Source organism: Polyodon spathula, chromosome 15 (genome assembly GCF_017654505.1).
Source record: "Polyodon spathula isolate WHYD16114869_AA chromosome 15, ASM1765450v1, whole genome shotgun sequence".
NCBI lineage: Eukaryota > Metazoa > Chordata > Actinopteri > Acipenseriformes > Polyodontidae > Polyodon > Polyodon spathula.
The window spans coordinates 15,249,567-15,262,570 of record NC_054548.1 but is presented as its reverse complement, the minus strand read 5'-3'; the positions used below and the strand labels follow the sequence as shown (position 1 = coordinate 15,262,570).

The 13,004-nt window shown below is 35.0% G+C and overlaps 1 protein-coding gene across 5 annotated transcripts in view; it reads left to right on the top strand.

Annotated features, from left to right (window-relative positions):
• The window catches only part of LOC121327922 (E3 ubiquitin-protein ligase Midline-1-like), a 118,826-nt gene that overhangs the window by 102,304 nt on the left and 3,518 nt on the right, over nucleotides 1-13,004 (top strand). For all 5 annotated transcript variants that reach the window (XM_041272270.1, XM_041272272.1, XM_041272269.1 and 2 more), the window contains 4 exons: nucleotides 4,592-4,740; nucleotides 5,885-6,012; nucleotides 7,479-7,622; nucleotides 11,438-11,599. In XM_041272270.1, the coding sequence (XP_041128204.1) occupies nucleotides 4,592-4,740; nucleotides 5,885-6,012; nucleotides 7,479-7,622; nucleotides 11,438-11,599 (583 nt within the window). The remainder of the gene's footprint in view (nucleotides 1-4,591; nucleotides 4,741-5,884; nucleotides 6,013-7,478; nucleotides 7,623-11,437; nucleotides 11,600-13,004) is intronic.

Genomic DNA, 13,004 nt, shown 5'->3' with positions numbered 1-13,004 from the left:
AGGTATCAGGTGTTAGTGTACCCAGGTAGGTATCAGGTGTTAGTGTATCCAGTGCAAAATGCTCCAGTTCATTTTGACATTAGTACCTCTTAGGAAATGCGGATACAAATTCTAACTGTTTAAAACATCTGAATTTGAAATTATGACATGAATGGCAAACAATGAAAAGCAAAATGCATGTATTTTGAAAACAATTGGTTATAAATAATTCTTTCATTACCTACTAAATTGCTGAAAGATCACATTTCACTGTTAAACAGTTCCTGGCACAATCGATACCCAGGAAAGAAAAATCAAGCCCGCTGAGCTCAGATACATTTACAGATGGGTACACAGGTTCTACAGTAGTGCTGGCTTTTTTTATAAAAAAATCGATATATGTACCGATATGTATATATTGTAGATTTCTCACATTTTAAACAGCGTGGTTTGTTTCCTTTTAACAGTATAGGTTGCCCAACTAGATGTGGTCTGTGTGTTTGGTTCCAAAGAGGTAACTTTTTCAAGAGATGTAAACTTTCTTAAGTTTCATACAGATGCTGTTCTTTGTCCCCTTAAAATAAATCATTTAAAAGAATGAGCAAATCAGGGCGGTCATACACACAGAAGTGACATCCTGCATTTTTGTATTGAATCAGTATTGTGCACAGGAGCTTCAAGGCAATATGGGGACTGCAGTTGTGACACACAACAGACACACAGCAGTCTTTGAGTCTGTGATGAAGACTGCCTCAAATTATGACCAAAACAAAAAAGTCCCAGTATCAGAGCATGTCACACAATAGTACAAATCAGGAACTGCACCATGGGAGGCACTATGTTTTCATACAATGAATCATTTCTTTTTTATTTATGTGTTTCATTCAGATTTATAATATTTTAGTTTTAAAAAAGTAAAAACAATAGCAAAGTGTGGTAAAGAACATGGTAAATATCATGTATAAAATGGCTTGGATAATCATCCCTCACAACCCACCCAGGTCATGTAGTAATAATGGTCTTACCAAACAGCCTGTCATGGGTTATGGCTTAATTATGTATGATAAAGCTTGATAACAACCATGACTAACCTTGGTAAAGCATGGTAAATTCATTGTATAAATTATTTAAAAGCATGGTAAACTATAGAAATACAGTGGCAACTTTTATAAGAGATTAATGGATGCAAGCCAGTGCAAGCACAAACAGAATGTCCTCAAAATACAATAATAAGGTCAAGGTTATGTATAATTACAATGTTAGTAATATTTAAAGTCATACTGAACTTTATAGAACACTGATTCTATCCATGTAACAGTTTAAATATAGATGCATTATATTGATAGACGTGGGTATTTTAATTTTAATTAAGAGTAGCAACAATCTAGTCAGCTAAAGACATTGTCAAATGTGTTATTTAAATGTGTATGCACACCAACAAAACGCAGAACAAGTAAATAAACACAAAACCCGCTGCTTTGTCACTTGCCAGTGTTCCATACCTCCTATGATGGTACCGTTTACCATCAATCTAAAAAACTGTAAAAAATAAGTAAATAATAATATTCTGTTTAATGCGAAATTATAATGTACATGGATCTACCCTCTATAAAATACATATTTTGAACAACCACGAGCATACAACCACAAATGTTTGTAAGAATTGCATTTACTTAAGGTTTTCACGTCAAATTAACTCTTAGCATCTGATCTGAAATCTCTGCTGGCATGTGTGACGGGGTACACCCTGACGACACTGTGAGAATGCGTGGTCAACAGCAAGTGATTATTGACAAACTGGCTGCTGACCACGTGTATGATAAACCCTGTGCAAGAGGAATAAACTAGGCAATTAACAGCCAACACAGAGGAATAAACTAGGTAATTAACAGCCAACACAGAGGAATAAACTAGGTAATTAACAGCCAGTTAATCCCTCTGTCGCAACAGAACAAACTGCGGCTTTGACTGAAATAGAAACTAAAAACATAACAATTGCTACTCGTGCTGGATTTGGACCAGCATAATACTTGTTTGTTCAGTTTTTGTTTGCTGTATTGTCTGTTTGTTTTGACTATCGTGCCTTTTTGTTTTGGAAAGTGTGTTATTGAGATCTTTTTATGTATTAATAAAACGTGCAAGCAGCATATTCATACCTCACAGTCCTGACTGTCTGTGTCAATTCACTTCCTGGTCTGACATCACCATGCAGGCTATCCGTGGCAGCGCAATGTCTCTTTCTAAAGCTTTGCATTGGAACCCAATATGAATGCACATCATTACATGGTATAGAAATGTCTTTCATCATTTATTTTACTTACCATGCAACAATGTAAATCTATGTGTCTAATGACATTGGAGGCTTAAATATTGTCATTGTGTCTGTTTATAGAATAACTTAATTGTACAGTATATTAGGATTTAACCATGAGTGAGAAAATTCACCTGCAATACGAATAATAATAAAGACTACAGGTCTGACTGTGACTAGCAACCTGGGTAATTCACTGATACATAAAATACAACCTATTTAATCAAGACAGGTTAGTCCAGCAAAAAAAAAAAAAAAAAAATAAAAAAATAGCCCTTTTTGTTTTGGAAAGTGTGTTATTGAGATCTTTTTATGTATTAATAAAACGTGCAAGCAGCATATTCATACCTCACAGTCCTGACTGTCTGTGTCAATTCACTTCCTGGTCTGACATCACCATGCAGGCTATCCGTGGCAGCGCAATGTCTCTTTCTAAAGCTTTGCATTGGAACCCAATATGAATGCACATCATTACATGGTATAGAAATGTCTTTCATCATTTATTTTACTTACCATGCAACAATGTAAATCTATGTGTCTAATGACATTGGAGGCTTAAATATTGTCATTGTGTCTGTTTATAGAATAACTTAATTGTACAGTATATTAGGATTTAACCATGAGTGAGAAAATTCACCTGCAATACGAATAATAATAAAGACTACAGGTCTGACTGTGACTAGCAACCTGGGTAATTCACTGATACATAAAATACAACCTATTTAATCAAGACAGGTTAGTCCAGCAAAAAAAAAAAAAAAAAAAAGTAATAGATCACCTACCATGAAGAATAAAATAAGATTTGAAACAAAGCAGACAATCCATTCAATTTTGTAAAATGAACAGTTTGATTTGCAATTCACAAAGAAATTGCATTTTGCTGTACAGAACTTTATATAGCTAGATAAATGCATCTAAAAGATAAATAAAACATAACAAATACACAAAATGTATAGCGAGATCATAAAAAATGAACAATGCAATTCATACTTCACTGCACTGTATTTTTCCTGTAGTCATCCAACCAAATAACCCTTTCCTTGTCTCCTAAGAACAGTTAATTTACTACAGTTGTTAAATTATACACCCTGACAGCCCACAGGTTACTCGTGATCAAGAGGAATTAGGAGGTAGCTCAGTGTGATAAAATTCTTTACAACTCAGACGTGTTCTCACTGGCGTAGCTGCAGTCCCATCAGTGACTGAATTATGCTGCTTGTTTCCATTTGTTTTGGGAGGTAGTGGAGAGGATCAGAGAGTTATCTTTGGCATGAGATGCCAATTATCCTGTCAGTCTGAGGCCGCTCTCACTGTTGTTTCCTGATCTCGCACACCTACCTGAGACTCTGTGTTCCCCTTGAGGTTTTCCACAGATGAGACTTCCTTCCTTTCCTTATGTTTGAACTAAGTGATACTGTTAGAAAGAAGAGGAGGATGTGCATTGCTGGTACCACCTGCAGGAATAGAGATGACATAGAGAGCAAGCTTGTTGGGAAATACATATTAAAAGCTGTGCACAGTACAATGCATTTCACTATTTTATTTTATTAAGGAAGCTCATTGTGCTGCCCTGTCACATCTGAAATAACAAATGTGTTATGATGCTACTTGTCTCATCTAATAAAGTAGCTGCTTTAGTTTTCAGGGAATTAACAATGTGAATACTGTTTTTGAGCTAAGAAGCAGAAAGGCACATATAGCAACTGACTGAGAGTAACAAAATAATGTTGCATCATGCATCGGCCCCTGTAATAATATTCTTGACTGCACAACAACATTTACATTTTGCAAAGCCTTGGCAGTGGTCCTCTAAATCCTCTGTAACTTAACTGTAATACAGCTCCCAGAACAAGCCTCCAATCCTAAATGTAATCTTGTTTTAAAGTCAGTGATGGGTAGGTTTTAAAGTATTCAGAATGAATCAATGATATACGAGTCAGGAAGTATTTTTTCTATGCAGTAAAAATTTATTTGAGTAACTATGTCCACAGTTTTTCTGACATTTATTGGCTATACACTGATTTAATGTGTTTTGTATCGGGGGTGTTTTGTCTGTATTTATCAGTTAAAACTGAAAATCATCCCTAATTATAATGATTTTATATATATATATATATATATATATATATATATATATATATATATATATATATATATATATATATAAAATCCCCCGTTATTAAGATGTCTCAGAGGGCATTTTCTAAATACCTGATAATCCCACTATTAGGGGATTGGTCCGGAAGTCAAACCCTTTTTTTTTTTTTTTTTTTTTTTTTTTTTTTTTTTTTTTTTAAAAAGGTGGTGAGATTGCGTAAACTGGCCCAGCAGATTGGTAACTGCAAACAATGCATTGATAAGTCCTCGTCCCTCATCACCCAGGCTGAACAAACCCTCAAGGAAAATGATCATGCCCGCTTTCTGCAGACGGCTAAAAATATCACTGAAAGGTAAAGCCAGCAAACACCAAAGAATTATTATAGTGCAATTATTATTATTATTATTATTATTATTATTATTATTATTATTATTATTATTATTAGTAGTAGTAGTAGTAGTAGTCGTGGTAGTGGTAGTGGTAGTGGTAGTGGTGGTAGTGGTAGTGGTAGTGGTAGTATCTCATTTTGTATACCCCAATTTGTTTTGTTTTCAGATTAGTCATCATAAAAGGCATTTGTCATAAAAAATGCTGTTATCCCAGGATTTCAGGAAGGAGGATTTCATAAGTACTGTAAATACACAACTAAAAAACAAAAACACAATAGTCATTTTTTCATTTGTAACCTGTCTGTATTTCTTCATTATCTCTCCCAATGTAAGAAAAGTTTCATAGTTTTATACAAAACAAGAGAACCACTAATCAAATTGAGATGAAACTTAGTTAGCACATTCAAAAAGGAAAAACACAAGTGTGATACCAGACCAGAAATAAATAATTCCAGACAGCCCAAGTTTATGAGATTTCAGGGAGACAGTCTCAGGAACCCAACAATACCAATCCCAAGATTCCTTTTCCTTCCAGTGATGATGAAATACATCTGAAATGTACTCTGTATTTGCTGAATTACAGAAAAACCGATTTCACAGATCCTGACTAGCTTGTACTCATTAGTCTCATAAAAAACACTCAAAGAACCGATTTCACAGATCCTGACTAGCATTAGTCTCAGACTACCTTACCTGAAGTAACATTGGATAGTCCGAGATTAGTGCAAATTGAGGTCTGTGAATCAGATGATACTGCTCAGTCCCCCTTTTTTATATAATTGTTTTAATTACATTTAAAACAATTAAATAATATTAATAACAGGTAATGGCAGATGTCTATTCCAAGAATGGCTGTCCCAAATGACATGCTTAGTAGTTCTTACAATGTTGCACAGAAGATCAAGTCTAATATCAATTAAAAAAAAATATGTCAGCTAAATCTGATTTGAAGTAAAATTTGGACTGGCAGCTTTCCAACCATTAAGAGAATTGTTTTCTTTTTGGTCTCCAATTATGTATTGGTTTTGTATTGTATGAATTGGAAGCATAATTGATTGCTATACACCTAATCAATTTTTAAAACATTTGAATTGATTATTTTTGCAGAGTTTCCATGGCGACAGCATCTTCCCAGGTGCTGATACCGCAAATCAACTTAAATGACACGTTTGACACATTTGCATTAGACTTTTCAAGGGAAAAGAAAATGCTAGAAAGCCTTGACTATCTCACCGGTAAGCTTCAGCACTATTACCTCAGATAGTTGCTCAGGCAGGTTGGAATTAAGGGTCTTAGCTTTGGCATATGAGCAAGATCCAACATTCATATTCACATGTGGTTATGTAAGCTTTCAATATAATTTTAAAAGTTACTTATTATTATTCTGTATTGGCATTTTAGGGTCATATGATATTGATGAAATCCTTCAGGAGATGTGTTTTTAATGTATTTTTTCAAATTTTCGTTTTGAACTGAGAACATGTATTCTCACCTCAAAGTAATTCAACCCTGAATCAGTTATACAATTAAATACATGGCTTTTAGCACGTACTCTAATTAAGAGACACAGTATGAGTCTTCAGTTGTACTTAAATATGCTAATTTGGTAGCATGTTAGATTAATGGACATACATATACCAATGATTAATACTCTTACACGGTAATTGCTGGTGGAACATCTGTATACTATAAAAAGGGCCTGGACCATAGTGTTACTATGTAATTACATCAGGTATAAGCTGTTTTTCTTACAAAAGTCATCTGCATGTAATTGCTATGTAGTTGCCATGTAAAAGCAGGAACAATTAGTTATTACCCAGTTATTACAATGGAATTACAAGTTTAGCTTTTCTTACATTTTTTATGTTTTCATATGCCCTCGCTGCTTACCTCGGTTCATGCTTAAATACATGATTAGAGACAAACTGCAACACCTACCATATTGCGTTAAAGTTTTACAGAATATCTGCAGTCTTTACAATGACATTGCTTTATCTTTGCTGTATCCTGTGTCATCAGTATCACAGCAGCATGTATTTGTACACAGTCCCCATTGTTTTGATATTTTCTATTCACACATCATGGATTATAAATCACCTGGGGAATGCATTTCTCAACTTTTATTCAGGAGTGTTCTCCAGGAGAAAGATCAGTTCTCTTCTAAACATTGCAGTGGATCCAGATCCTGCTCCCAACCACAATGTTTGTTTTCTGTTCTCACAATACAGCACTCCTTTCAATCAGAGCACCAGCGGTGTTGCAGGAGGGAGCATGATATAGATGCACTATAATGTTTATAGCATAAATGAATTTGCTTCTGGCCATTGCTTCTGAGTACAAGTTGATTTATGACTTTGATTTATGATGTATCAACATACTTTTGTTATAAAGCAATGCTTGCGGGATGTTCTGCAACACTTGTACTTAATACATAACTTGTGTTATATTATTTTATCTCAATTCACTTAAAATTAATTAACTGTCAGTTGGGTAATAACAAAGGACATCTCATCACAAAAAGCCTGCAATGTATGCCAATCCTATCATTTTATACAACTGAAAACATCTTAATGGGCAGTACATTGCATGCCAGCACAGTTACTGTGCTTTTTATCCTATATTGCCATGCTGATGTACCCCTGACACAAATCTAATGTGTTGCTATTTAAAAGGTCTAAATGATTATCTCTTGGTGTTTTAGCTCCAAATCCCCCGGGAATTCGTGAAGAGCTGTGTACAGCGTCGCATGATACAATCACTGTCCACTGGACATCGGATGATGAATTCAGCATTGTCTCCTATGAACTTCAGTATGCTATCTTCACAGGACAGGCCAATGTAGTTAGTAAGTATATACACTTTTATTCTGTAAAGTTGATCAGTCCTTTTCTTTATTTCGTTGTTTTACCCCTTTTTATATTTTGGACAGGAATGTGCGCTTTTTACAAGGTGAACTACCTTACAGTAAGTACCCCTTTGTAGCTCAACGTTAAACTAGGTCGTTTATAATTAGAATCTTAAAACCTGCTTAATTACAACAGTCCTCAATTGATCCAGCATTACAAAAAAATGTAAAGGTCTTCGTTTTTAATTTACCTAAAGTCAGTGCTGCTTCCATTCTATACACTGTCATCCAAACTATACACTGTAATTTTATTGCAGGATAACAGGATTTGAAATTTAAATAAAAAGTGAATAACATCGAGGTTTCACTTTCCAATAATTGGGAACAATAATAAATCTACTGTACACTTTCACAAAACAATTCTATCAAATATTCAAATATAGTTTAAATATAGCAGTTCCACATTTAAACAGGTGCTCACTAAAAGGAGAGTTGCAATACATGTTCAGTACACATCAGTGCCGGGACGAATGTGTTTTTTCGTGTTTGAATATTCTTCCAAAATTTAAACTAATATTTAAAATGTATAATTTGAGAAAATATGGTCATTTAATTACCTGTGATTAGTACCATACTACAGTAAAGTATAGGGTCATTAGCACATTCCAAAATAGCTGAGAACATCATTAAAATTATGTCATTTGAAAGTGTAGTCACAAATCCACAAGCCATGTACATGAAACAATAAAACAACTTATTTTGCAATCTATCACAAAATAGCAGGGCTCATTTTTCATTTTTCTGTGGTATTAACTTTATATTGATTTGCAGCTTCACAGATAAATACAGTGGGTCTCAATGTTTACTCTGATCTCTGAGGCATTTGTCTAGCAAAGTTTGACTTGAACATAGCCTGTATCAGAGAAGGTTTACATTTAAACTAGCAGGAAAATAAACCAATATTCTTACTTATAGCGCATTAACATTACATTTTCTATTTCATTATGATAGATCTAAGATAGCTAAAAATCAGTTTGAGATAATAAAAATAGATTTCAGAGATACCTGTAAATGAATCAAAGATGTTTGTATTCTCATACAATATGGTGGTTTGCACAAGCAGTACAGCACTTTTTTTTCAACCTCAATTTGGATGTATACAGTGCATGCTCATAATGCACTGTTTCTTCAGAATGAGAAGTAGCTCTTCAAGTATTATGAAGGAACATTCTCTGTTTTATTTTAAAAATGAAAAGTAACTCTTTGACAGCACACCCACCCATCTCTGTATTAGTACATTGCACCGAGCCCATCGGTGGGACACAAACATGCAGTTTTATGGCCTACAGACAATAGAATGCATTTTACTTACCAACTCGTGCAAGCCATTATTGCATTATATTGAGCACATTAACTTTTATATAAACATCTGTATATTGGTACTACAAGCATTTTACTCTAAATCGTTATAAGCCCATTTCCTTCTGAAATAAGAAGCCCATGAAATGTATCAGACCCAAGAGTAAGTAAGTGATTTACTGGTTGCAGCTATGTTAAACCTGGGAAGTAATACTGTGAGGTCTGCAAAACTCTATACAGTTTTCAGCATGTTCATCAACTGCCTATAAAGCTCTGAAACAGACTCTGAAAATTGAAGCAGACAGTTGTTTATTTCTTTGGCAATACATTTGGTATATGCAACATTTTTATAGAATGGATCCAACCATAATTACACCTCAACATTTTTGCTTGAAAATCTTAATTACTGTACGTTATGCACATATGAATCAAATTACAGATATGAGCACCACAGTTTATATTATCCATGCAGTGCTAGACAAAATGGTTTTCCCTGCAGAATTAGGTAATACGAACAGTATTTACAGTGGAAATAGCATCAGGTTTTAGCTGCATATGAATTCCTGAGAGGGGAAAAATAAAGATATTGAATTAGTGCTTCTGAAAATTTGGCAAAGATGAAATAATTAGTGTAAATTAATCCTGTAAGACTTTTCCACTATATATACTAGGTTTAGGGGGGTTATTTATTTATTTTAATCCCAGAAAAGAGACACCGGGTTTGACTGGGGTTAGGGTAAATTACCTAAAATCCCCAACATCTGCAGTTTATGCAAATGGATATTTTTGGCTTAGTCCAAGGTACCTTCTGAAGGAAAACATGTGCTATATTCATGCATTTCATATTTTATTATGCATTTGGTAGAATGTGAATAAGAGTTCTTTCACTATGGGGCACTGTCCATCCTTGTAATTTAGGGATGCACACTCCCTTTCATTGGTCGCAGCTGTAGCACATTATGTTTAACCTACAAAATGTCAGTGATCATGACCTTTTTCCTACCATTACAGAAACTGCCCTCTCCAATCTGCACACGTTATCCTTAAAAAAACAAGGATGGATAATACCTTAAATAGACAAGCGCCACCATACCCGTTGTGTTCCCATTACTTTCCCTGAGGTGTCTAATCTGATAAATCTAGTCTGTATGTTTGTAACCTGTTTCATGGGTCAAACACTGCTCTCTGGTTTATAAAACGAGATCCATGATCTGCAGGAGGAATGTGCAATGTAATAACAGAAATGGTGTATCTACTCCCTCTGTCATCCTATGCTTATTAAGTACAGTTCATTACACAGCTTCCTTTTCCACCTCTGTAACCAGAATAACAAATTATACCCCAATAAGGTTGCATTGGCTAAGATTTTCTTAAACCACAAAAAGAAATCCACATGTGTTTGTTAAACAGTAAAGCACAGTAACAATATATCATTAAAATAGTTTTCCGTTTATTTGTAGGGTATACATTAACTCATTAGTCAACTTGGAGGCCATATGGCGCAGAAGCATTGATAGATAATTTTTACGCATTCATAAATACTTCAATTATGAGTATTGACATGATACTATAAATACGGAACAAACAGACAAAAAGAAAGGGATGCCAGGCATTGCCATATATGCATTGCGACTGGGTACCATAAATAAGGGACAGCAATAAATTCTATTGTGGTGTGCTGTGCTGACTATAATCCTCATTAACACAGTGTTTTTAGACAGGAAAATACACAAACTATACATTTATCTGTCTAGACAAAAATAACTCAGACATTTAATCAGGAGTTTTGTAAGACCAAAAAACAAAATTGCTAATAAGAGGAGGACGAGGAGCCCTGTACAGTTTATTTATTTTTAGAACGGGGTTTCCCTCTCTACCCATGTGCAGTTTATTTTGTGCTTGTATTATGATTTATTTGTTTGTGTTTATTGTTTATATATAAGTGACGGAGAAAGCTGTGTGTTTTGTTTTGTTTATAAAACCTTGTGGTAATGTGTGGCTGTCGGCTAGTGCGTTGTTAAACTAGCCGGCAGTCACACATAATAAATAAACTTGATCAGAATGTGGCCGAGGGGTAATAGAATAATTATTAACTAGTTAAACCCCTCGGCCATGGTATATAAACCTGTGACGCTCTCAGTTCTGCCTCTCGAACACCCACAATACAATAATAATACAAAACAAATACACTTTATAGGAGCAGGGCTCTGCATCGGCCCCCTTTTCCTGCATAGAGCTCCCAGCCCTGTTACAAGAGTAAAAAGCTTTGAGAATCTGGCCAAAAGTGTTTGACCATCTAAATGACTGCGTCTAATTTTCCATATGTACAGGATTAGCACAAGATGTGCAATGTTTAAATAAAACATGCTGATTTATTGTTGACAATGCTGAACCCTTTTAAGCTGAGCCACGTCTCTGGCTGGCATAACTGATGGCATTTGTGTTTTTCCGCACAGGTTTATGTAACTCCGCTGACAGCTGGATGATTGTTCCCAATATTAAACAGAACCACTACACTGTGCACGGACTGCAGAGCGGCACCAAGTACATCTTCATCGTCAAGGCGATAAATCAGGCTGGCAGCCGGAGCAGTGAGCCTGGCAAGCTCAAGACAAACAGTAAGTGTCGCTGCTTAAGGGGAGAATCCCAGCAGGAGCTTCGAAGTATGTTTTTGAAGAGGCACTTCAACAGTGGTCTAAAGTGCTAGGTCACAGCAGCTGACTGAAGTCCAGATTGTTATCCTACACTAAGTCTCCAGTTGCCATACATTTATTAGTTGCACTTTAAAAAACAGTGCCTTTTCATAATGACAAGTTCCAATCCAAATGGCTTTAGCTTGTGGGAGTTTTTTTTTTTTTTTAAGTCTATTTGAATCGATTAAATCCTGTGGTTTCTTTGAAAAAATGTTTCTATTATATTGTTGAACAGCTTGACTAAAAGATGAAAGGACAGTGTCATAGATCTCTCTACCGTTACTTTTGATACTAAGATTAAAACAACCTTATCTTGCTACACATATAGTACTTAAGGATTTGTATAAATACAAAAGAAAATTGAACTGTCATACTTTATTAAAAGTGTAATGCTTTCTTGTCCAACAGTAGATCTCACAACAACTCAATATTGTGTCTACCTGCCACCGCCTTACATCTCCCCTGGTTTTGTGGTACTCACCTCCACCACAGGACATGCAAGCTGCTGTGAGCAGCGTGCAGCAGTCCCATACATGTTCAATTGGGAACCTTCCTAATTACAACGAATCAGCAGGAGTTTGGTTGAATTTCTGTAGGCCTGGGAGAAACTAAAAAAAGTGATCCTTAGCTAATTTGGACTTGTACTGTATGTATTACCATCATACCTGCATACAAATCTACATTTGAAAAGTGTAATATTTTTTAACACCACAAAGCTTTCTTGGATAAGATGTGTCTGCATGTAGTCAAGTTCACTCTTTTCTCTGCTTCATTGAAAAAGATGAATGCCCTGCACTGTAGGCCTTTGTATTTAAGATATTTGATATTTTTTGTTTTGGCCATAGGGTTTTATTATAAATTCTATTTAAGGTTCTGAACTGCCAGTATATACTTTTTACTTTAATTGGGGTCTCATTGGAATTGATGGTTTTATTTGATGGAATATTTTGTTTGTCGCTTACAAAGAAGTTCTTTATAAAACAAAGAACAAGTAATCTAAATATAATGTTTTTGAGGTCTGCATGCATAATTTAGCATGCTCAGACTGTTTACAATATGTTATCCACATTAATTGTTAGGAAAACTAGCTGTTCATTTGGGAAAGTTAAATACTGCCAGGTATCGGATATTATTTTTTAGAACACACTCAATAGTTTGCAGTAACAAATGCCTTTTAAAAAGATTTAATGTTCAACGACATTACCTGCTAGTTTTTTAACCATGGGGACAAAAAGACAAGGTCAGTTATCCAACAACCCCAGGCCAGAGTTGACCAACCCTGATATAACAGTTAACGTCCACTGCAGAAGGTATAATGTATTGTGCATTC